We start from the raw sequence: 21720 nt of genomic DNA on the forward strand, positions 1-21720 counted from the left end.
CTACTTAATACACTCCTTACAAAAGTTATTAGCTACAACTGAATTGGTATGGAGCCGTAAATTCATTAAACATCAATATAGTGCTAAATAGTGAAAACAACCTAGTGCAATATGGTGCCATTAACTGCTTAAGGATTCAAGCGTATGTCGCCGAGCAATCCGGCATAGGACCTTGTGGAAAATATACGGAAACGATGTAAGGACCAAGTCGTCAGTACCTTCAGCAATTGCGGCTATCTTTTCTTCGTGCATGACATCGTACGCAGCTGCAACAGCACTGTCGATACGCTGTTCATATTCTTGCTTTGACATATCTTTCACAGAAGAAGGCGCGAGACCGCAAAGCGCGAAATAGTTTTCCGTGTGGTGCTTTTTTAAGGCAGAAAACTGAAATGCTATTTCCTCCCTCAGTGCATATTCATTAATTATTGTTTCCTTATCCTTATTGAGTAGCAGGAAGGAAGTGAAAATCTCGTATTCAGTCTTAATGTCAAAATGTGTCATTACAGATCGTAAATCATTATCATATTGTTCTTTGGACTTCTTGGCAATTTCGATGTATTGTTGCTTGTAAGGAGGCAGTTTCATCGTTTCATCGTAATCGTTGTTAAGTTTGCTGGAATATGCTTTCTTAAAATATTGGCTTTGGAACGCCGAAGCGTATCTGTAAATTTCGCCAACGGCAGTCATAGCAGGAAATGATCTGAACTCTTTTTCCATAAAGTCAGGATAAGCTTTTGGGCGATATTCTTGAGGCATAATCGCAGCGACACCAGATTTTGGATAATCCACAGCCGTAGAATGAAGAGCGCTTAATTTTAAACAAATTGAACCAAAAATCCCATCTGGGTTGTTAACTCTGTCATGTGCCCATGCCTTCCAAGAATTTGAAATGAGGCCCAGAGACTCATACTTTATATAACGTACAAAGAAAGCCTTAATTGATTCAATTGGCGGAACGCCCTCTTTAAAGGTGAGTATTCGTTTAGCGGCATTGTCAATGTAAGGAGGATAATTGACGATCTTCGGTAGAAAATTGGGATCCCAAATAACAGTATATTCATCACCATCCAAGTCTCCTCCTGCACACATTTCTGTGACACTGAGATCCCCTGTAGTTGGAAACACGATAACGTTTTTTAAATGAAGAAGCTCATTGCATCGGACTGCCCGACATACTCTAACATCACCAGGATGAAGAGCAGGATTACGAACAACGACGCAAAGGCCCATAATGATTGTCGTTTTGATTTTTCCCGTCACGGTTGCATCAGCGTTTTTTGACGGGTCTGTAATTTGAATAAATACTTCGGGAATTGGAAGAACAGAGTCATTATAGTGGCCTTTAAGCGTCCCAGTTTCGTCAGCAACGCCCATTAAAAATGCACCTTCTTTAACACGTAAACGCTGTTTTTCCTTGATTGTGCGAACAACCCATTCAAAGTAGAGATTAATCAAGTTTTTTGTAAAGCTGTCATTCCTTTGCATAAATCCACATGCAATTAAATCTGCCAAAATAAGTGTTGAACGATATTCATCGACGTGATTTCTTAAAAGTGTAACCGCTCTTCGAGGATCCTTTAAAGAAATAGTAAGTTCTTTCAACTCGTTTTTTGCTAAGTCAACAAAAAGTGAAGTCGGAACACCTAGACCTTCCAACAACGTAATAAGTTGCATGTTAAGATGCGCATGAGAAAAGCGAGACACCTTAATGACCTCTAAAACTGTAAAATTAGACTTGAACTTTTCTTGGCTATCTCTAGTAAAAACCAGATTTCCCTTATGGTATTCAAGCAGAGTTGGAGGAGCTAGTGAAAGGACTCCTTTATAACCACCCATTCTAAACTGTACAGCTGAAGGAAACATTTCCTCATTGTCCATTTCCGAAGCAGTTCGTTTCATTACAGACAACGAAGCCATACCAACACCGTCGGTAAAGCACGAATCGTTTCTTATAATGTCATTACGTTTTTCAACTTTGACCTGGAACCGTTTTAAATCTTTTGTAGTAGAAAAGCATTGTCCCATTCGAGCAGCATACTTCGCAACGGATTCGTTATTGCTAAAGTCACCCATCCAATTACGAATGGAGTCTGCACTTTCATCCTCTCCGGAGGCAAAAAAGTAAGCACCATGTTCTCGCAATTGTGAATTTCCAAAGGCCAAAAATTCAAAGTGAGTTTTTCCGATAATAATTCCATGTGACATTAACTGATAAACCCGAGCATATACTGATTCTTGCTTCAAAGCATCAGGATTACTCCGAATTTTGCGTTTGGTATTTTCTTCAGTAATCTGGATTCGCAAAAAACGATCGTTGTACTGACTAAAGTGACGGATAACGCGGTTACCAGCTTCTAAAGAATTGTCCATAACTTTAACGGTAGTTGGCGTTATACATACTTTTTTTACAGAATTAAGGCCAGAAGTAAATTTCTTTCCCGAAGCTGACGACTGGTTTTGGACTAGTTCCAATGAGGGTTTGGATACAAATACCTTTCGTGCAAAGGTAGATTCCAAAAATGAGCGTGCCTGTTCTTCCGTAACAGACTCCAAAATTGGTATCAATGTTGGTAAGTCAAATTCAGATATTAGAAATTGTGAAACGCAGGCTTCTAGCCAATAGAGCGTTTGATTTGAAAGTTTTGTCTTCTGTAGCCATGAGCATATTTCTCGGTAATCCGGTGAAGGCACTAGGATTATTTCGGAAAGTGTGCTGCGCACACTTAGTTTCTCTAGGTCACGGAGCAGGAAGGCTAACGAATTCATTGTGTTGTCCTGTCCGTAATAAGACGTAAACAGCAAATGGTTACATCGACCGATAGGTACATTACTGTCATTCAGCAACGTGAGTGGGCCATTTGGTATCGATGGAGCCTCTTGTGAGATCAGGTCACATTGCCTTCGCCAAGAGTCAGCTTGAGTCCACTCAAATTTAGTGCTTGCGTCCCGAGGGACTTTGGCTTTTCGAAAAATGCTTGGAGCACAGCGAAATTCAAAATCGAAGAGCATATGGTCATCGTAATAGCGGGTACCAATATTACCAACTATCATTTGAAAATCAAAATCCAAACGAAATATCTCATCATCTTTATCCTTAAGATAGTTGAAAGTAAAGCTCAGTCGTTTTTTACTGAAATTTACAGAGAGCTGTACATTTTTTAAGTCATTGCTAGAATTTGTCCCGAACAAGGAAACCATTTCTTGATCGTAGCGTTGACCTAGGTCCAAAGAGGATAATGGAAAGTGTACCATAGACCCATAGCGATAACCCTTTTCAGAGAAAGCGGGTTTGTGATTAAATAATCTGTTAGCCTTCAAGTTAAGACGAACAGTAAGAGATATGTTGCCCTCGACAATTTTGTCTCCAGGTTCCCAAAAAGCTGTATCTGGAGGAGGTGAGAATTCCACGATTGCCGTAGTGTGTTTTGCATTCTTGTCCGGGACTTGTAATTTCATGTAAGTAATATTACCGTACTTATGTAGCAGCTTCCAAATGCAAAACAACCTTTTATTTTCAACTTTACACCATTCTGAAGGAATATTTTCAAGTATTAACGAGAGGCGGTCCCACGATTTCCAGATGTTCGACCTTGGAATAGTTGAGCGATCATTTGATCCATTCCGAGAAGTCAATACATAAGCATATTTAGATTGATATGTACGTTCTTCCTTACACGGAACCTTAAGACGTTCCCATGGGGAGTCCCTATAGTACGTGTTTAGTGGGATATCAAGAATATCGCCGAGTGCAAAACCCATATACAATTGCAACAAATATGGACTTGGAGTGCTTGTTTTGACGGGGAATTTTTAGACCAACCCGTAATCAAAAGAGAGGTTTAAGAGAAAAATGGGCCGAACTCCGGTCTTTACGCGAATCCTGTCTTGTAACAACTGTAAGGTAGAGGTCGTATGTGAAACCTATAATCAACCAAATTTACGAACAAAGTCCTAACAACGTATGAATTGACAGGAAACACATTGTGTATTATCTGTAAATTGGCTTTGAGAAGGAAGGATCGCTGTGTTGTATAAAATCAAACTCATTGAATCTTGGACTCGGCTGTTTCGTGAGACTTTTTCAAGCATTGCAATTGAAGTTTCAACGATCATAAAAGAAGACAAATACCGTCCATATACTAAGCATAGCGTATACCCTACCGGGTTTTGAGTCTATTACACGACGTGCATCACAAATTGACCATTGTGCTGGAAAACACTACTCTGACGCACACAACTGAATACAGTTGTTCCCTCTTGCAAAACCCTCCTGTTACTTCTTTCAATTCTCAAAGTATTACCGAGTCAATTCCCTTGCCGTCTTTACAGTTTGCTCGTTCATTCAACAAGCTGTTATACATAATGAATCGCTACGGTAGCGTTCATCAAGCGCGGAGGCTATTAGAAAGCTCATCGCAGGATGATCTAAACGGATTCGAAACAATGTTTGATGTGGAAAACTTTGATGTTGAACGCTGTATGTTGCACATACGTGTTTCTTTATATGTGTCACGATTACTAATGGAGTGAAACAGATTTACAAGAAACTCTCAAGAATGCCAGCGAAGAGCAAATGCTTGCACTGTATACCCAGTTGCTTAAAATGCATACAGATTTAAAGAAGGACCTTGAGAAGAATTTTTACAAAAACTTTAGAGAGTTTGTTCTTATCTCAGAAGAGATGCAAAACTTGAACAAAGATGTATCTAAGGTTCGTTCCTTACTGACTACTCTTGGAAAGAAAATCGAGGCTCTAAACCTTGTTACCTTTGAGCACGATTTGACCGATGCATCAAATACCGAGCTGATGCATCGCCAATTGAAACGGCTACAGTCCTCTGTGGATGGTTTGAATGATGATTTTTGGCAGGTGCCTTCTCGTCGTGTGGTTTATGAACAGTTCGAATGGAAACAGTTTAATGTGCTTACACAAAAACTTCGACGGTTTGTTAACTTGGTACTTTTTGATGACGTGCTCCTAGTTACTACGAGTTCGGTTTCGCAAGAGCGTGGACCACGGAAATACGAAGCTCAGTATGTATGGAATTTGGCTGATGTTGAAATACTTGCTGCAACACAGCCCACTGAAGACTTAGAAAATGAACAGGAAATAGATGCAGAGGAAAGTCAAAGCGATGAGGATACACTTTTTGGCAAACATCAGAACTTGGTAATTGTTAAAAACGACCGGAAAACCTATGCATTCTCCTCGCATGGCAATGAAGAGCGTGATTATTTCCTACGTCAAGCTCTTGAATGCAAGAGACTTGTTTCTGAGAAGGCACAAAAACAACGTGAACTTGAGCTTGAAATGCATCAGCAATTATTGTATCTCGTTCGCAGTGACAAGAACCTACTGTCTACGTATAACTCGTTTCAACTGCTCTATCGCGAACTCGACTCAGAACGTGTGCTGTCACTCTTTTCAAAATTTAGTAAGACACTGCATGATCTCGGTGATATGATCGATGACCTTGACGATGCTATAGCTTTGCAAATGTTTAATGAGGCAATCAAGGCTATCAAACAAATAAAGACTTACCTGGGTAAGATTAATTTAGACCGTTTGTTTATTGAGTTTTTCCTCGATAAACTGGAAGAGCGGGTGCGCCGTGTGACGAGAATTCTGTGTCACCAAATTCAGTATTCAGCTATTAGTCGTAATGATCTTCGAGACATTGCGCGCTTATTACACTCACTCACGAAACAATCTGAAGCCATGGAGGCGTTTTTGCAAGCTAGAACTTGGCAACTGCGAAACAAATGTTACAACGTCCAACTAGAAAAGGACACTTCCGATTTCGTCGAAACTTCGGCGTTTATTGCCTTCCGCATGCTCTACCAAATTACAGAGTCGTTCCTGTATACCTTTGAGCTCACTGCAGTAAATACAGAGTATGTGGAATGGGTGATTGGGCAAGTCGAGATGTTTGTGGACGTTGTTAAGAAACAGTACGCCGGGCTTGTCAAAGATGCATCCTACGTTCGTGCAGTGCAGTATATCATCGAGCAAGCTAAACCTTTAAAGGAGTTTGATATAGATGTGGACCCCATCCTACGCCGGCTTCAATGATTGCCAGTCCCGGCGGATGCAAATCCTACTTTTCGCAAGTCATGTTTCACGGTTTCACGAACCATATTTTACATCTACGTCTCTGTAGAACTTTATGTCGCATATACAGTTATTAAGGTATTACAAAAAGAAAAGAATCATCTTCGCAACCGTAATTTTTCTAAACAGTGTATGTGAGAGTATAGACGATTCATTGAAAAGTGCCGATCTAACTGTTTTTTTGACCCAATTCCGTTTCGGGCAACCATAAGCTTTGCCCAATTTACTCAACAGTGGGAGTTGTCTCCTTTGTTTGCATGGCACGCAAGAGATTCATGATGGGTTCAGGAATAGTTCTTTCATAGATGGAGAACAGCTCGTTGGGCTGGGGATAGACCTTAAGAGCGGAGTAGAAGCAGACAGCAGACTCGATGTTGTCGCCGTCAGGCTGCTTTTGAAACAGTTGCTCACCACGAGCCACTTGTTGCATGAAAAACAGTTCTTTTTCTTCAGCAGAGCTAGGAAGAGGTGTGATTTTGACGAGTTCAAGGGCCTTTTCGACCTTCTCCTCAAACAACTTTTGTTCAGCGAGTTTTTGCGATTCGGCAACCTCTTGGACCTTCTTGTATCTGCGTTCTACAAGCATCCATGTTAGTTTCGAAGCAGAGACAGCCTGTCAGCGAAATTGTTACGTACTCAGCTTCTTACGGAACTGGGGATCATTTCTGCGCTTGTAATCGAAGTAAAACGCGTAGCCTAAAAATGTTAGAGAACGAAAACGATCTGGATGGAGCGCGTACCGACAGCAAGAGCGGCCACAACGGAGCCGAAAATGACAGAACGCTTCATGTTTGTTGCAGAGAAGGGGCAGTGGACGCGCGTAGGTGGTTGTTGTGAAGAGAATTCGACACGTGTATAAATAGGCGAGGTTTTGAAAAGCTTAAATGAGTTTAGATATGCGATCAGAGAGAAGCGAAGAGGGATGTTAGAAGAGGATGGATGGATTGTGAGCCTTAGCGTTGCAGTCTTATATTTTTTGCGAAGTGCAAACAGTTTCCGTAAACGTGTTTAGTGCAGCGCAGTGTAAGAATATGCAATGTAGCGTATGCTCATTTTGGACCTAGGTTTTGTTCTGAGGTTTCAAGTCTCTCGTCGAAATCCTGATTGCTGCGCCGTAAATGTTAATGAGTAGATGGGTTCAATTGACTGATGTGACCAAAGATTGAGTAAGAACTGGATGGGTGAGAGGAAAGAGGACAGAGAGTGCTTTGAGAAGAGTACTGAAAAAAAATTAAATACCAAATAATGAATGATTCCGGTCAATAAATAAAAATAAATAAATAGAAAAAAAAAAAAAAATAAAATAAAAAAACAAAAAAAAAACAAAAAAAAACAAATAATAAATAAACAAATTCAGTGACTTTTGTCCATGAGATCCAACCAATTGAGCGATGCAGAGGAACCGGAGATTTTTTTTCGTGTCCCTCGTCCCCCAAAAAACAGCCAATTCCCGGGTCTTCCAAGAACAGTGAAAAAGCTAACGATACAAATAATGCTCTGATTTAACAATCACACAATAATAGTAAACACATTTACGTTCACCTAGATACACCCAGATGGTCCCACATATCTGAACATTTTATTCCATTATGATCTTATTCTCCACATTCCACACATATTCCACTGGTTTCCGCACCACAACGCGCGCTACCCAAGAAATCCCGAGGGACCGAAATTATCGTTAGGGTTTCGCTTATCTTACGTTTACGCATGACGTCATCCGCTTTCATTATGCTTGCATTATACCGAACCAATCATTAGCATCCAGTATTCAGGACCCACCTTTCGACTTTATGTCCCCGCAAATACGTCACACTCGTTTAATTTGCACGTGAAGAACGTTTAAAAGCTAAAAACGTGCCATTAGGGGGACAAGAAATGGTACGATTTTAGGGAAACCGATTTCCAGCGTTGCCCTTTCACTCCTTTCCTCCACAAACATTTTGCATGGGCCAGCAGGAGAGAAAAATGTGTTGACGGCGAGAACTATTGCGAGTTCCTGGGTTCAGTCGGACACCAGTTTGTACTGCATTCCGAACGGTCAACTTGGTCGGGGCTTGAGTTCCCGAACTGCCTTCTCTAACAGATACCACACTGTCCTTTGCTCCTCTGGAAGTGCCGGCCAACTCCTCGGAGTTGGAGACCGAGCATACCGACAAAGCAGCTAGTAACTCCGTTTGGCCAACCAGCGACGAGGATTTCGTCAAAGTTGACGTCGGGTTTTCGCGGAGCGCACTTCACTGAGAAGGAACCAATCAGCGGGCAGATATGTGACGCGTGTTTTACGAGTGGGCGCTACGCCGCAGAGAAACGCGTAAACAAATCGCGAGCCCTCGACTGAAGTCACAGACACAGCAATTGCTCAGTTACTGTGGCAATCCAAGAGTCTGGGCCAGAGAGAGTGGCGATGATATCGACGTTTTAGATTTGTATAAATACAATATATTCGCGCACCGCGAGAGAGTGACCGATGTCGCCGAGAGGTGGCATTGAAACCACATTGAGCACGTTGAGCTTATTGAGCAAACTGAGCACACTGAGCGCACTGAGCACGACAGACACGTTGAATATGCTTTCGTAGACCTAGAATCGCATCCGATAGCACCAATACCCGCTGGACGTGCACAGCACGAGTTCGCTTGGGCGGCTTCTGTTCCTCCTCCTGCTGTCCGTCGCTGTCCATCGCCGTGCTAATCGTGCTAGCCCTCGCTACTCTCCACTAATCGCAATACCGCACTTCTGTCGTTCTCCTACCCACTGGACCCTTTGTCTCTCTTCCCCGCCTCCCCACGGACCCTTGGCCAGGACCCTGGCCGCGCGTGCCCGCACACACCCCTTCCCCGCGTTCGCTTCGTTCTCGCGAGATTCTGGTGCCCGTCTCTCCCCATATCTCCCTGAATCCTCCCTTACGATTTTTTGCGAGGAATACCGAGATTCTCAGATGTTGTGTGGCGCAGGCACAGCAACTCGACCCATTGCTCGTTTCATTTATGGCCTTATTGGACTCAAAGTCGGCGCACACGAATCCGTAGGTGGTTCGAACCATAGGTTCGACCCAATTTTAAAAGCCGGTCTCATCCACCGATTTATTCACCACACTTGACTCACTGAACTCTACGTCTGCAATCACCCACAACGATACAAAATGAAGACTGACGGCAACACAACCCTCGATACTACCATCTCCATGGAGGAGCTTGAACGTACCGTCAAGAGCGCGTACGAAGCTTTGGCTAAAGACCAACAGGACGATGGACACTGGATCTACGAGCTTGAGGCAGATGTCACTATTCCCGCTCAATTCATTCTGCTGGAACACACTCTGGACAAGATCGACGAAGAACTGGAACAAAAGATTGCTAATTACCTTCGTCGTTGCCAGAGCAGAGAGCACTGGGGCTGGCCAGTGTACTACGGCGGTGAGTTCAACATTTCTGCATCCGTACAGGCCTACTTTGCCTTGAAAATGACTGGAGAAGATATTAATGCCCCTCACATGGTCCGTGCCCGCGAGGCTATCCTTGCTCACGGTGGTCCTGAATACGCAAACGTGTTCACGCGTATCCAGTTGTCTCTTTTCGGCGAAGCCTCTTGGCTGGCTACTCCCTTCATGCCCGTCGAGATCATGCTGCTGCCCCGATGGATGTACTTTTCTATTTGGAACATGTCGTACTGGTCCCGTACAACTGTGGCTCCTCTCCTTATTGTGGCCGATCTGAAGCCCAAGGCCATCAACCCTCGCAACGTCCATATCCCAGAGCTTTTCCCGACGCCTCCCGACAAGGTCAAGACGTGGATCCACGGCCCGTTCCGCTCCAAATGGGGCCACGTCTTCAAGTTCATTGACACGGCTATCCGCCCCTTCACCCGCTTTGTGCCCAGCTTCCTGCACAAGAAGGCCTACAAGGCTGCTCTCGACTTCATTGAGCCCCGTCTCAACGGTGTAGACGGTCTCGGTGCTATTTACCCCCCCATGTCTTACAGTGCCGTCATGTACCGTGCCCTCGGTATTCCTGACGACGATCCTCGCGCTGCTACCAACTGGGAGGCCTTGAAGGGTCTCCTCGTCATCAAGGAGAGAGAGGCCTACTGCCAAGCCTGTGTCTCTCCCGTGTGGGACACGGCCCTTTCCGGCCATGCTCTTATGGAAGCCTCTTTCGGTCCTGACGGCATCAACGCCGACCGCACCGAGAAGCTTATTGACAGAGCCGCTCACTGGCTTCGTGCCCACCAAGTTCTGAATGTCGTGGGTGACTGGGCCATCAACAACCCCAATCTCCAACCCGGTGGTTGGGCCTTCCAATACGGTAACGACTACTACCCTGATGTTGATGACACTGCCGTTGCCGCTATGTTGTTGCACCGCCAGAACCTGCCTGAGAACGAAGAGGCTTTGGACCGTGCCCGCAAGTGGATCATCGGTATGCAAAGTTCCAACGGCGGTTGGGGTGCTTTCGACATTGACAACGACAAGCAAATCCTCAACGACATTCCTTTCGCCGACCACGGTGCTCTTCTCGACCCTCCCACCGCTGATGTGTCTGCTCGTTGCATTTCTTTGCTTGCCGAGCTGGGCCACCCCGAGGATCGCCCTGTCATTGAGCGCGGTATCAAGTACCTGCGCAAGGAGCAAGAGGAGGACGGTTCTTGGTTCGGCCGCTGGGGCACCAACTACATTTACGGTGCCTGGTCCGTTCTCTGCGCTTTCAACGCCTCCGGTGTTCCCCACGACGATCCTTCCGTTTTGAAGTGTGTCAACTTCCTGAAGTCTGTTCAACGTGAAGACGGCGGCTGGGGTGAGAGCTGTGAAACCTACGAGGGCTCCGCTCACGGCGTCTACACCGAGAGCTTGCCTTCTCAAACCGCCTGGGCTGTTTTGGGTCTGATGGCATCTGGTCGCCGTACCGATCCCGCTGTTAAGCGTGGTATCGTCTGGTTGATCCAACACCAACAAGACAACGGTGAATGGGCTGAAGAACCCTTCAACGCTGTTGGATTCCCCAGAATGTTCTACCTTCACTACCTTGGTTACAAGCAATTCTTCCCTCTGCTGGCTCTGGCTCGCTACCGTCACATGGAGAAGTCTGGCACCAACAACGTTTCCTTTGCTTTCTAAGCACCCCCCATTTAATGTCTCGTTTGGTTCTAAGCATCTTATTTCCACAATGAAGTACTACTATTATATTTCTGTGGCACCCAACCGTACATGACTGGTAATTTGGGTTGGCTGTGTATTAATTGTTGCGCGTGTTGCACTTATGGCTATTAAACAGTTGAAATAATTTGGTTTGCGCACAGTGGGTTTCAAGGCATCTGGATTCCAAATTCGGCTTTGCCTGAGGCAACTTTTAATAGCTACTTTATATATATCTATAATATCCGTTATGTGCGAAAACAAAAACGAGGAGGACAGAAGTGGTGACTGAGGAGGGCAAGGAGGGCGAAGTGAAGAGTGAATAGGAAGAGCTTCATACTGCAGCAGTTTTGGCTTGTGATTCACTGTGGTGATTCATTGTGCTTTTGTGCAAGCTCCTGCTTAGTATAACCTTGCTCTGCTCTCTCTCACACATACATACATACACACACACACACACACACACACACGCTCTCCTCTCTCTCTCTCTCTCTCTCTCTCTCTGTTGCCCTCTTGCTCACAACGTCTGTTTTTGAATAACCAATGTTAATTTAAGACTAAACCCTAGGATCTTTGACTTCCTTTGACTTCCTCTACTACACTACTACTTTGCCTCTACCTTCCTTGTTGCTTGCTACCACTCAACTCTTCTTACTCTTACTGCCTATTGTATACCACCTCCATACCCATACCCATCCTCTACCCCTGCCTCTACCCTCAGTCCTTTTATGCTGTACCAGCTGCCAGTTCACTCCACTCATTGCTTACCTCATCGTTCGTTCTCTTTCTGTCGTACGATTGCGTATACTCCTAAGCAATTGATTGTTTACAGACTAAAGTCAACTGTCTCTTCATTTGACTATTTGTAGCGCAATTGTCGAACGATCCAACGAATCGTTTGCTGCGTTTTGTTTTACGATTTTGTCTCCCCAATAAACACGAGCTTCCCCACAATCCACCCAATTCGGAAGTAAATACTTCCGAACGTATGGTTTTTGTTTACAGATTAAAGAACTTGCGAAATAAGTGTGAACGAACCGAGTTCACGTGCCTGGGATTCCAGAGCGCAGCAAGCGAATAAGCCGCAGAGCCAAACCATCAGTGTGACGTGACAAGCAGCCCCACGGAGAAAAACAGAGTTCGTCTAGATAAATCGCAACTTTAACCGATCTAAACGAGGATCCCAGAAAAGCCCCCAAACTCAATTAAAAGCTTACAATCAGCTGATGTTTGGGTTTTTAAGGTAATCACGCGGAAGACACACACCCACATGGACACCCCACACAGCCCCACACTCCCGATTATCCCACACCCCATGCTACCCCACGACGTCCCATCCCGTCCTAGCTGCGTCATAGTTTTCGCGTCATGTCGCGTTTAAAAGAATGAATGAATTAATGCAAAGTGTATAATGCGAGCATGAGCGTCCAAGAATTACTTCTTCACCAAATTAAAGGCCCACTTGAACTGCTTGTGGGTCACCTTGTCGTCGTCCACGAACCGGCAGGAGGCCTCGTAGTGTCCACGGGCGAGCATGCCCGAAGGTGCCTCCTCGGGCTCTGTCGTGTATTCGTAGGCTTCCTTCGATGGACTGTAGGAACCAATCATGACTGCAGACTTGTCCACAGGGATGCCGTGACGCGAGACAACGCGTACGTACTGCAGACCCGAGATGACCTCATGCTGAACGCGAAAACGAACAACAGTGCGGTACACACAACGCTCACGAATAGCGAATCCATGCTTACGGATTCGTTCAAGACTCTCTGCATCCTGCATATCGACCTCCACAGGATCCTCGCCGTCAACTAACAGCGTGAGGCGCTCAACAACCACGGTTCGAGGGTCGTTGGGAGGAGAGTAGCCTCCGTCACTTTTGATGCCAAGAGATTCCTTCCACTTGCGAAGAGACTCGTCCTCCGCATCCATGTTCAGGTACTCATTCACAGTCTTTTTCTCTCCCAGCTGGATGCTGGGACGCTCAGATTCGCTAGTTTCGATGGGATCCATGGAGAGGGCAGAAGATACTGAGCATGGGGGCGAAGCGAGTCTGCTTTAAACGCGAATGCAAGCGAAAATGGGCGAGCTGGAAGCGAGGACTTAGCGATCCCAAGCGCGGCCCTCCCTCGCACGTTCCACGGCGGTCCCTCGCGTGCTCCGCGGGGCGTCCCCGGTCCTGCACACACGGCTGCAGCCTCCCGCACACGTCGACCCTCCCCCTTGGACCTTGACCTCCATGCATTGTCCTCTCACTTCCTACCCTTCCCCATGATCCAGGCCATCCTAGACAGATGTGACAACTTTACTGGCGCGTTTGTTCGCGGCACAATTAAGTTTGTGTGCGGAGGACGCGTCGTGGGCTATGTAACGCCGGAGGTTGTGAACGAGTTGCAGCGGTTTCAGGACTTCCATTTGCAGTGGACACTTCGTCCCGATGAAAGCATATCGTTAAACGCAGCGACGTTCGAGGAGAGATCGGCTGTTCTCGCGCAAATTCTTGAGTGCTGGCGCTCAAACAACACGTTTGGAGTGAGAGACGCGTGGAGAAATGAGCTGTACGGCGTGTATGGCGCGTCAGGAAAGCCCTTGTTGGCTGTTGAACGTGGTGGATATTGGCTGTTTGGCTTTGTAAGCTACGGTGTCCACTGTACGATGTGGAGACGCAGTCGGCGTTCGCGTCTCAAACATGACGGTTACGGCTCGGAGGGAAAAGGACGCGAGAACGATCAGCAGTGCGATGTGTCTTCATGCACACGAGCTGCGGCTCCGAGTCGGATCAGTGCACTCGACAGCACAGAGGGTGATGATCTCGACACCGTCACCGTCGACTCCATCCAGGAATCTGCACTAGGACCTATCCATTCGACAATTCGGTTGGGAGGGGAAGCAGTGGGAATCGAAGATATCCTGGTACTGGTGCCTCGTCGCTCGCCAAAGAAGCAGACCTGGCCCAACATGCTCGACAACAGTGTGGCCGGCGGAATCGCATACGGAGACGACCCAGTTTCGTCGATGGTTCGTGAATGTGAGGAGGAAGCTTGTCTTCGCGTCCAGCCGGAGATGCTCCAGGCTGCTGGCACAGTGTCGTACATTTACCTTCACCAGCACCAATGGTACCAGCCGGAAGTGCAGTACGTGTTCGACTTGGAGCTGCCAGATAACTGGGACGCCCAGCCGAACGACGGCGAGGTGGAAACCTTTCATCTGTGGCCCATTCCGCAAGTACTGGAGGAAATGGCCAAAGGCCATTTCAAGCCCAACTGTGCATTAGTTCTTCTTGACTTTTTTGTTCGACATGGCGTCATTGGTGCTGAGCACCCAGATTATTTATCACTGCTTCAGCGGATTCACCGCACGATCCCGCACCCGCTCGGCGTAACTTTGAGTAGTCGTAGTGCAGGGGACAACGAATCCAGCAACGGAGCTGAAGTCAACTCTACCACAGAAACAGCTGTGGATACCCATACAGCAGTCATTCATACCCAATCGTCATCCATCCTTACACCGACCTGTGCCTGGAAGGGTACCGCTCCTCCGTACGCTCTCATCATTCTCAACCAGCCTATCGACATGGCTCACAACCTTTTTATCGAGCTGTGGAACAACGCTTCCCTGCACATCTGTGCAGATGGTGGAACAAACCAGCTGTACGACTATGATCGCTCGTTGCAGCCAGACATTATCGCGGGTGACTTGGACTCTCTTCGGCCGGAAGTGCGCTCGTACTTTGCTGACCGTGGTGCCGAAGTCCTTCACTTTACCGACCAAGATACAACGGACTTCATGAAGAGCACAACCATTGCCGTGGAGCGTGGCATGCATTTGATATACGCCGTTTGTGGAATGGGTGGTCGCGTCGACCATGCTCTCGGCAACTTGAACCACCTTTTCTGGGCGTACTCGCGGTATCGTGGGTGCGAAACATTCCTGATTTCCAACAACAACCTTACCTGTCTCCTGCGGCCTGGCGAGACAGTCATTGACTGCACAGACAACGTCGGTGCTCACTGCGGTCTGTTGCCTCTTGGCGAACCCTCTCAGATTTTACGCACCGATGGTTTGCGGTGGAACATGGAACATCGCACCAGTCAATTCGGTGGACTTGTCAGTACGTGCAACGTTATTGATGCCCCGAAGGTTACCGTTTCCGTCGACCATGCGATGCTCTGGACCATGGAAATTGGAGTGCAAAGCCCGCCCGCTTCTGCTCCAACGGTTGATGAAAAGCACGGGGCGGTTTAAATCGTCGAAACCCAGTTTCTTTCCCGACATCGTCTCTTCACCCTCCCGTCATCCCCCTCAAACCTTCACGTTTTTTGGTCCTTTTTCATTATATTGTATTCCTTCGCATACGCACTTTTTTATTATAACCAATATCATTATTTATCTGACCAACTTTATAAAGTCAAAACGAACGATAATTAAGTCAGACCAAGAAACAGATAACCCAAAACACTAAGACGAAACAAAACTAGAGCAGCCAAAGCTGAATCTCCATTAACCGCTAAACAAACTAACTAGCAATCCCCCGGACTCAACAATCTTCCTCTACAGGTATAAACTGAACGATGGTCTCAGAAAGTGAAGAAAAAGATACTAATCACAGAATGTCATATTGTTGAGCTTGACATGTCATTTTTTTCGTCCTTGATCCACCCCACAGTTTATTCCTGCAGACGACAGAACGTCTTGAATTGTGGTTTTCGGTAGGTGCGTGTTGTGCCCTTTTATTTCAATTGTGTGACTGCTTTGTGTGACTGTCTCGGATTTGTTGGGGTCACCCACGTACCCGTCTCCCCTCTGCCAAACACGGGTGCACTCAAAATGTGAGACGGGTTCTATCATTATAAGCGTTACCCAGCAGCTCCGTCGGCTATGACGTAAGTCAGTTGGTGCTGTTCACTGAACACAGTGCTTATCCTTGCACGTGCCATTAATTACGGATCAATCGTTCTGCTAGCATCTTTTAACGTTCTTTTCCATACGTCATACTGTGTTATACATCATATTTAAGCTCTATTCCTCTTAATTGTTGCGCCATTTTTTGATTAAGGCCAGTCACCTCGGCGATTGTGTATGGCAAGGCAGATGTATTTGATTTGTTGACGTAAGGGCTCCCCACAAACCTTCGGCACACCGCTTCTGTCGCTTATTTTTTGTTTTGACCAATCATCTTTAACGCTTATCGCAAATTGTACAGTTCAGCCGAAACAAACTGTCCAATCACAAGATACTTACATGTCCGCGGACATAAGTCCAGAGTAAGTTGGGAGAATACAGCGTCAAGAAGTTGCCGCCACGATTCTTTGATATATAAGCTGTAAAACACCCGCATGGCAATGAGCATCCAATTTGACTTAGGCCTGCGTTATCTTTCTTTTTAGACAACGGACACCGATTTGAACGGTGTTGCGCTGTGAGCGATTGAGTGTGACGAGTCCGTCCATCCTACTTTCTTTCATTATTCATTGCAGAAGCAATTTGTGTTTTCCTCCTCAAGTGCTTCTGAACGTCTTACTTTGTATTGTTTAGTTGTCTTTTTTCTTCGTGTTACTTCTCTCTATCCGTACCCCTTAGTGCGGAATTGCAGCTGTTATTTTAGAATATCTGCCCTTGCATTCGTTTCTCATTTATTCCCACTCATCTCAATTTACTGGACGCTGAAATGGCAAACCATTCTAAAGATGTGCAGGAGAAAGAACCATCCAATGGTGCGATTTCTGCGAATCAAGCCGACGCTGTTGACGAGAAGTCTAGTCAACTCGTTGTTGACGTGAAGAATGACATTCTAGAACGGTACGCTCCGGAAGAGCAAACTATTCTGAAGGAACAGGTTGACGACCCTGCCGATAGCACGTTTGGCTACAAGCGTATTTTGCAGTATGCCGACAAATGGGATCGCTTTCTGTACGTTGTCGGTGTCATTACCAGTATTGTCACAAGTCTCGGTGTGCCATTAATGACTGTCGTTTCAGGTTCATTGGCCGAATCCTTTACTCATTTTTTTGTTGAGAATGATGCAAAGGCCTTTCAGCATTCTGTCAACCATTTCTGTTTGTACTTTATTTATATTGCCATTGCGGTTGGTGTCTGCTCTTTTTTCTATGTTATGACGTTCACTATTGCCGCTGAGCGCGTTTCGCGGAGAATTCGCAGTGTTTATTTGGAAGCCGTGTTGTCACAAAATATTGGCTACTTTGACAAGTTTGGCCCCGGTGAAATGACATCTCGCATCACTTCGGATACCAACAAAATCCAAGACGGTATTGGTGAGAAGGTTGGCAGTGTCATTTTTGCCGTCGGCACGTTTGTGTCTGGCTTTGTAATTGCATACATTCGCGCTTGGAAGTTCTCTTTGATTCTCAGCTGCATCTTCCCTGCCCTCATGATGGGAATGGCTGCCGCTGTTCCCTTTCTTTCAAGATTCACAACCGCTCAAATGGCTGTTAACGGCGAAGCTAGTTCATTTGCACAGGAGGTTTTCTCAAATGTCCGCAATGCCTTTGCCTTTGGTACCCAAAATGTGCTGAGTGGAATGTACCGACAAACGCTTGAAGCATCGAGAAAGATGGGTTTGAGAAAATCTATTGTTTTTGGCTTTTTGTTTGCCTGGTTTTTCTTCGTGGCTTACATGGCTTACGCTCTCGCTTTTTGGGAGGGAACTCGTCTGCTGGTCCATGGTGAGCTGACTCTCAGTCAATTGATGTGTTGTTTCTTCTCGGTTATCATGGCTTCGTACAGTATTGCTGGTATCAACCCTAAACTCGAAGCCTTTTCTTCTTGTGCTGCTGCGTCAAAACAGATTTTCAGCACGATTGATCGTGCGAGTCCAATCAACCCGTTGGTTGATGACGGTGCTGAATTGACAATTGAGCGCGGAGAGATTTCACTCCATAACATCAAGTTTGTATATCCTGCTCGTCCGGAAGTTGTTGTGTTGGATAACTTCTCGCTCAACTGCCCAGCTGGTAAAATTACCGCCCTTGTTGGTGCAAGTGGTAGTGGAAAGTCTACAATTATCGGTCTTGTTGAGCGCTTTTATAAGCCGCTTGCTGGTCAAGTGTTTATTGATGGTCAAGATTTGAGTACCATTAATCCCAAGTCTTTGCGAAACCACATTGCTTTCGTGCAACAAGAGCCGACCCTTTTCTCTACTACTATTTTTGAAAACATTGTGTATGGTATTCCCCCGATGAGACTTGAAACTCTCAACGAAGAGCAAATTAAGGAACTTGTCTATGACGCTGCGAAACTTGCCAATGCTTATGATTTCATTATGGATCTTCCTGAGAAGTTTGAGACCAATGTTGGCCAGAAAGGTTTCCTCCTTTCTGGTGGTCAAAAGCAACGTATTGCTATTGCTCGTGCCGTCATTAGTGATCCTAAGATTCTTCTCCTTGATGAAGCTACTAGTGCCCTTGATTCAAAGAGTGAAGTTATCGTACAAAAGGCTTTGGATAAGGCTTCTGTTTCCAGAACTACTATTGTGATTGCCCATCGTTTGTCTACGATTCGCAATGCCGACAACATTGTTGTCATGGAAAGTGGTGAAATTAAGGAACAAGGCAATCACGCCGAGTTAATTGCAAAGAATGGTATTTACTATCGACTTGTGAAGGCTCAGGAAATTGAGAGTGAACGTGAAGACGAGCAAGGTTTTGATTCTGACAGCGATGATTCTGTCAAGTCTCAGAAGAAGGATTGGACTCATGCTAGTGCAGTGACGCTTCAGAATGTGGGCTCTACTTCTTTGACGAATGTCCCAGCCGGAAACATCAGCACCGAGACGTTGAATGTTTCCAAAATGGGTTTTATTGCGTGTATTACTTACCTTTTGTCATTTTCTCAAGGTAATGAGTATGTATGCATCTTCATTGGAATCTGTGCAAGTATTGTTTGCGGTGGTGCTTATCCCGTTACAGCTGTGATTTTCAGTCATTATCTCAATCTCTTTACGGATCTTACCAAACCTTTCACGCACCGTGCAAATATGTATGCCGTTTACTATATCATTCTTGCGGTGGTTCAGTTCGTCGCGTATTTCTTCAGTGGAGCAATGATGGGTTCTGTTGCAGAAATCATTATGTACCGAATTCGGGTTCGGCTGTTCCATACCATTCTGAGACAAGACATTGAGTTCTTTGATCGGGATGAAAACAACACCGGAATGCTCACAGCTTCTCTTTCGACACAAGTTAGCGATCTTATTGGTCTTATCGGTCAAAACTTGGGAACATTCTTCCAGATTGCGACTAACGTCATTTCCGTGTCTATTCTTGGATTGGCAACTGGCTGGAAGCTCGCACTCGTTACCTTGGCCACTTCTCCCGTTATGATTCTCTCTGGTTATTACCGTATTCACTCTCTTGATAAAGTGCAAAAGATTTTGGATGAGGCTTATAACACGTCTGCCTCTTTTGCATGTGAAGCAATCTCGGCGATCCGCACTGTGGCTAGTCTCACAAGGGAGGGGGAGGTACTTCAACATTACAGGGAAACTGTGTCTGAGCCGGCACATTCGTCCTATGTTGCCTCTGCCTATTCTGGTTTGTTTTTTGGAGCCAGTCAAGCCTCGCAATTTTTGATTAATGCTCTCACCTTTTGGTACGGTGCCACTCTGTTGAAAACCCACGAGTATACTGTTACTCAATTTTACACAATCTTTATCGCCGTTGTTGTTGGTATTCAGCAGGCTGGTCAGTTCTTTGGCTTTGCTGCAGATATTACGAAAGCAACGGCCAGTAGTAACGCGATTAAGAAGCTGTTTACTCATTATCCAAAGATTGATATTTGGAGCGATGAGGGCCTCAAGGTCGAGACTATTAAGGGCTCAATTGAGTTCCAAGAGGTTCACTTCCGTTACCCTACTCGTCGTCACGTTCCTGTTTTGCAAGGTTTGAACTTGAAGATCTTACCTGGCCAGTACGTTGCCTTTGTCGGCGCTTCTGGTTGCGGTAAATCGACTACGATCGGTTTGATTGAGCGTTTCTATGACTGTGATGCTGGATGTGTGCTTGTTGACGATGTTAATGTCCGCGAGTACAACATCAACAACTTCCGTAGTCACATTGCGCTTGTTTCCCAGGAACCTACGTTGTACCAAGGTACTGTACGTGAGAACATTTTGCTTGGAATGGAACGGGAAGTCAGTGACGAAGAGCTCTTTAGGGTTTGCGAGGACGCAAACATTCACGAATTTATTATGACTTTACCGAATGGTTATGAAACTTTATGTGGACAAAACGGATCAGCATTCTCTGGTGGCCAAAAGCAACGTATTGCAATTGCGCGTGCCCTTATTCGCCAACCAAGAATTCTTTTGTTGGACGAGGCCACTAGTGCCTTGGATAGCAAGAGTGAAACTGTCGTGCAAGAGGCTTTAAATAAAGCCTCTAAGGGACGTACAACCGTCGCTATTGCTCACCGTCTTTCTTCAATTCAACAATGTGACCGGATCTTCTACTTCGAAGGCGGTAAGATTGTTGAAGCGGGTACACACCAAGAATTAATGCGGCTGAAAGGAAAGTACTTTCAGCTTGCTTCGGAACAAGGTCTGGGAGTTAATTAACTATTTGGTACTGTTGATGATATATAATGACTGTTTATGCCTACTCTTCTCAAGACGGTTGTTGGCGTTTTTTAAACTAATACTCTGATAATTCCTACAACTAGATAAATTGACAATACTATGTGCTATAACGGAAACTGGAGATTGTACTTGAAGGTTGAAAACTTTTGAAACAAGTCGTAGCACCTGTAGTTTTGTTTGTTAATTAATGGTCAATACTCCTTCTGAGAATAAGCACGGTTGTAGGTTCGTTTATTACGTGTGATAGACGGTAAATAGACTATACACTGGAAGTTCGACAAACGCATCGCCATTGCTCTATTAAGAAATAACTATTAATACATTAAAAACTGTGGTTGTTTACGCTGTGTGGTTAAGAGTGTCAAGAATCTTGTTCAGTTAATAACAAAAAGCTGAAATCGTAATTCCGCTTACTACCCTCTGTATTTACGTGTCCGCCAGGTGTTGGGCGTTACTGTGCTGCAGCAAAGTCTAAGACACTGGTAAAAGCCGTTTCGTAATGCCTTGTAGCGCAGTGACTGTCACTAGTAAGCGCTGGGACTCGTAAAATTTAGCAGTCACATCAACATAAATGCAGTCACAACAACTTTTCACCTCCGCGAAACTATCCAACAACCACAAAATGCCTTCTCACAAGAGTTTCCGTACCAAGCAAAAGCTTGCCAAGGCTCAACGTCAGAACCGCCCCATTCCCCAATGGATTCGTCTTCGCACCGGAAACACTATTAACTACAACATGAAGAGAAGACACTGGAGACGTACCAAGCTCAACATCTAAGATGGGTATGTTGGATTTCCGCCATTGTTATACGTTGCTGACAGACAAGTCAGTTCGGTTCTTGGGACTCCTGTCTCCACGGATGCATTACTGCCTTCCTGGAC

At 45.5% G+C, this 21720-nt stretch overlaps 8 protein-coding genes across 8 annotated transcripts; 5 read left to right on the forward strand and 3 right to left on the reverse strand.

Moving 5' to 3' along the window:
- Positions 1 to 43: 43 nt before the first annotated feature.
- On the reverse strand, positions 44 to 3948 carry SJAG_03356 (RNA-directed RNA polymerase Rdp1). The gene has a single exon (XM_002174473.2). The coding sequence runs from the start codon at positions 3760 to 3762 to the stop codon at positions 121 to 123; it is 3642 nt and encodes a 1213-aa protein (XP_002174509.1). The 5' UTR covers positions 3763 to 3948; the 3' UTR covers positions 44 to 120.
- On the forward strand, positions 3875 to 6280 carry SJAG_03357 (exocyst complex subunit Exo84). The gene is made up of 2 exons (XM_002174474.2): positions 3875 to 4480; positions 4539 to 6280. Exons 1-2 carry the CDS (start codon positions 4366 to 4368, stop codon positions 6074 to 6076), a joined length of 1653 nt encoding a protein of 550 aa, XP_002174510.1. The 5' UTR covers positions 3875 to 4365; the 3' UTR covers positions 6077 to 6280.
- SJAG_03358 (TOM complex subunit Tom20) lies at positions 6208 to 7000 on the reverse strand. The gene is made up of 3 exons (XM_002174475.2): positions 6856 to 7000; positions 6752 to 6811; positions 6208 to 6691 (listed from the first exon to the last, which is right to left on the reverse strand). Exons 1-3 carry the CDS (start codon positions 6902 to 6904, stop codon positions 6339 to 6341), a joined length of 462 nt encoding a protein of 153 aa, XP_002174511.1. The 5' UTR covers positions 6905 to 7000; the 3' UTR covers positions 6208 to 6338.
- A 1622-nt stretch (positions 7001 to 8622) lies between these two features.
- SJAG_03360 (squalene-hopene cyclase) lies at positions 8623 to 11558 on the forward strand. Its single transcript, XM_002174476.2, has one exon. It carries the CDS (start codon positions 9261 to 9263, stop codon positions 11229 to 11231), a length of 1971 nt encoding a protein of 656 aa, XP_002174512.1. The 5' UTR covers positions 8623 to 9260; the 3' UTR covers positions 11232 to 11558.
- Positions 11559 to 12606: 1048 nt separating this feature from the next.
- SJAG_03361 (rho GDP dissociation inhibitor Rdi1) lies at positions 12607 to 13321 on the reverse strand. Its single transcript, XM_002174477.2, has one exon. The coding sequence runs from the start codon at positions 13257 to 13259 to the stop codon at positions 12684 to 12686; it is 576 nt and encodes a 191-aa protein (XP_002174513.1). The 5' UTR covers positions 13260 to 13321; the 3' UTR covers positions 12607 to 12683.
- A 184-nt stretch (positions 13322 to 13505) lies between these two features.
- On the forward strand, positions 13506 to 15681 carry SJAG_03362 (thiamine diphosphokinase Tnr3). The gene has a single exon (XM_002174478.2). The coding sequence runs from the start codon at positions 13518 to 13520 to the stop codon at positions 15489 to 15491; it is 1974 nt and encodes a 657-aa protein (XP_002174514.2). The 5' UTR covers positions 13506 to 13517; the 3' UTR covers positions 15492 to 15681.
- An 894-nt stretch (positions 15682 to 16575) lies between these two features.
- Positions 16576 to 21053, forward strand: SJAG_03363 (leptomycin efflux transporter Pmd1). The gene has a single exon (XM_002174479.2). It carries the CDS (start codon positions 16915 to 16917, stop codon positions 20815 to 20817), a length of 3903 nt encoding a protein of 1300 aa, XP_002174515.1. The 5' UTR covers positions 16576 to 16914; the 3' UTR covers positions 20818 to 21053.
- A 407-nt stretch (positions 21054 to 21460) lies between these two features.
- Positions 21461 to 21616, forward strand: SJAG_03364 (60S ribosomal protein L39; the record flags this gene model as incomplete). The annotated part of the gene is made up of 1 exon (XM_002174480.1): positions 21461 to 21616. One exon carries the CDS (start codon positions 21461 to 21463, stop codon positions 21614 to 21616), a length of 156 nt encoding a protein of 51 aa, XP_002174516.1.
- Positions 21617 to 21720: the final 104 nt, after the last annotated feature.

The sequence above is a fragment of the Schizosaccharomyces japonicus genome (genome assembly GCF_000149845.2).
Source record: "Schizosaccharomyces japonicus yFS275 unplaced genomic scaffold supercont5.2, whole genome shotgun sequence".
Lineage (NCBI taxonomy): Eukaryota > Fungi > Ascomycota > Schizosaccharomycetes > Schizosaccharomycetales > Schizosaccharomycetaceae > Schizosaccharomyces > Schizosaccharomyces japonicus.

What these genes read in the sequence shown, in the direction of transcription:
- SJAG_03356 (XM_002174473.2), bottom strand. Translation starts at nt 3,762, where the DNA reads ATGGGTTTTGCACTCGGCGATATTCTTGATATCCCACTAAACACGTAC.
- SJAG_03357 (XM_002174474.2), top strand. Translation starts at nt 4,366, where the DNA reads ATGAATCGCTACGGTAGCGTTCATCAAGCGCGGAGGCTATTAGAAAGC. An exon ending in AAACTTTGATGTTGAACGCT is followed by an intron (nt 4,481 to 4,538) that starts GTATGTTGCACA and finishes GGAGTGAAACAG; the next exon opens with ATTTACAAGAAACTCTCAAG.
- SJAG_03358 (XM_002174475.2), bottom strand. Translation starts at nt 6,904, where the DNA reads ATGAAGCGTTCTGTCATTTTCGGCTCCGTTGTGGCCGCTCTTGCTGTC. An exon ending in TGTGGCCGCTCTTGCTGTCG is followed by an intron (nt 6,812 to 6,855) that starts GTACGCGCTCCA and finishes TAACATTTTTAG; the next exon opens with GCTACGCGTTTTACTTCGAT. An exon ending in CCAGTTCCGTAAGAAGCTGA is followed by an intron (nt 6,692 to 6,751) that starts GTACGTAACAAT and finishes GGATGCTTGTAG; the next exon opens with AACGCAGATACAAGAAGGTC.
- SJAG_03360 (XM_002174476.2), top strand. Translation starts at nt 9,261, where the DNA reads ATGAAGACTGACGGCAACACAACCCTCGATACTACCATCTCCATGGAG.
- SJAG_03361 (XM_002174477.2), bottom strand. Translation starts at nt 13,259, where the DNA reads ATGGATCCCATCGAAACTAGCGAATCTGAGCGTCCCAGCATCCAGCTG.
- SJAG_03362 (XM_002174478.2), top strand. Translation starts at nt 13,518, where the DNA reads ATGATCCAGGCCATCCTAGACAGATGTGACAACTTTACTGGCGCGTTT.
- SJAG_03363 (XM_002174479.2), top strand. Translation starts at nt 16,915, where the DNA reads ATGGCAAACCATTCTAAAGATGTGCAGGAGAAAGAACCATCCAATGGT.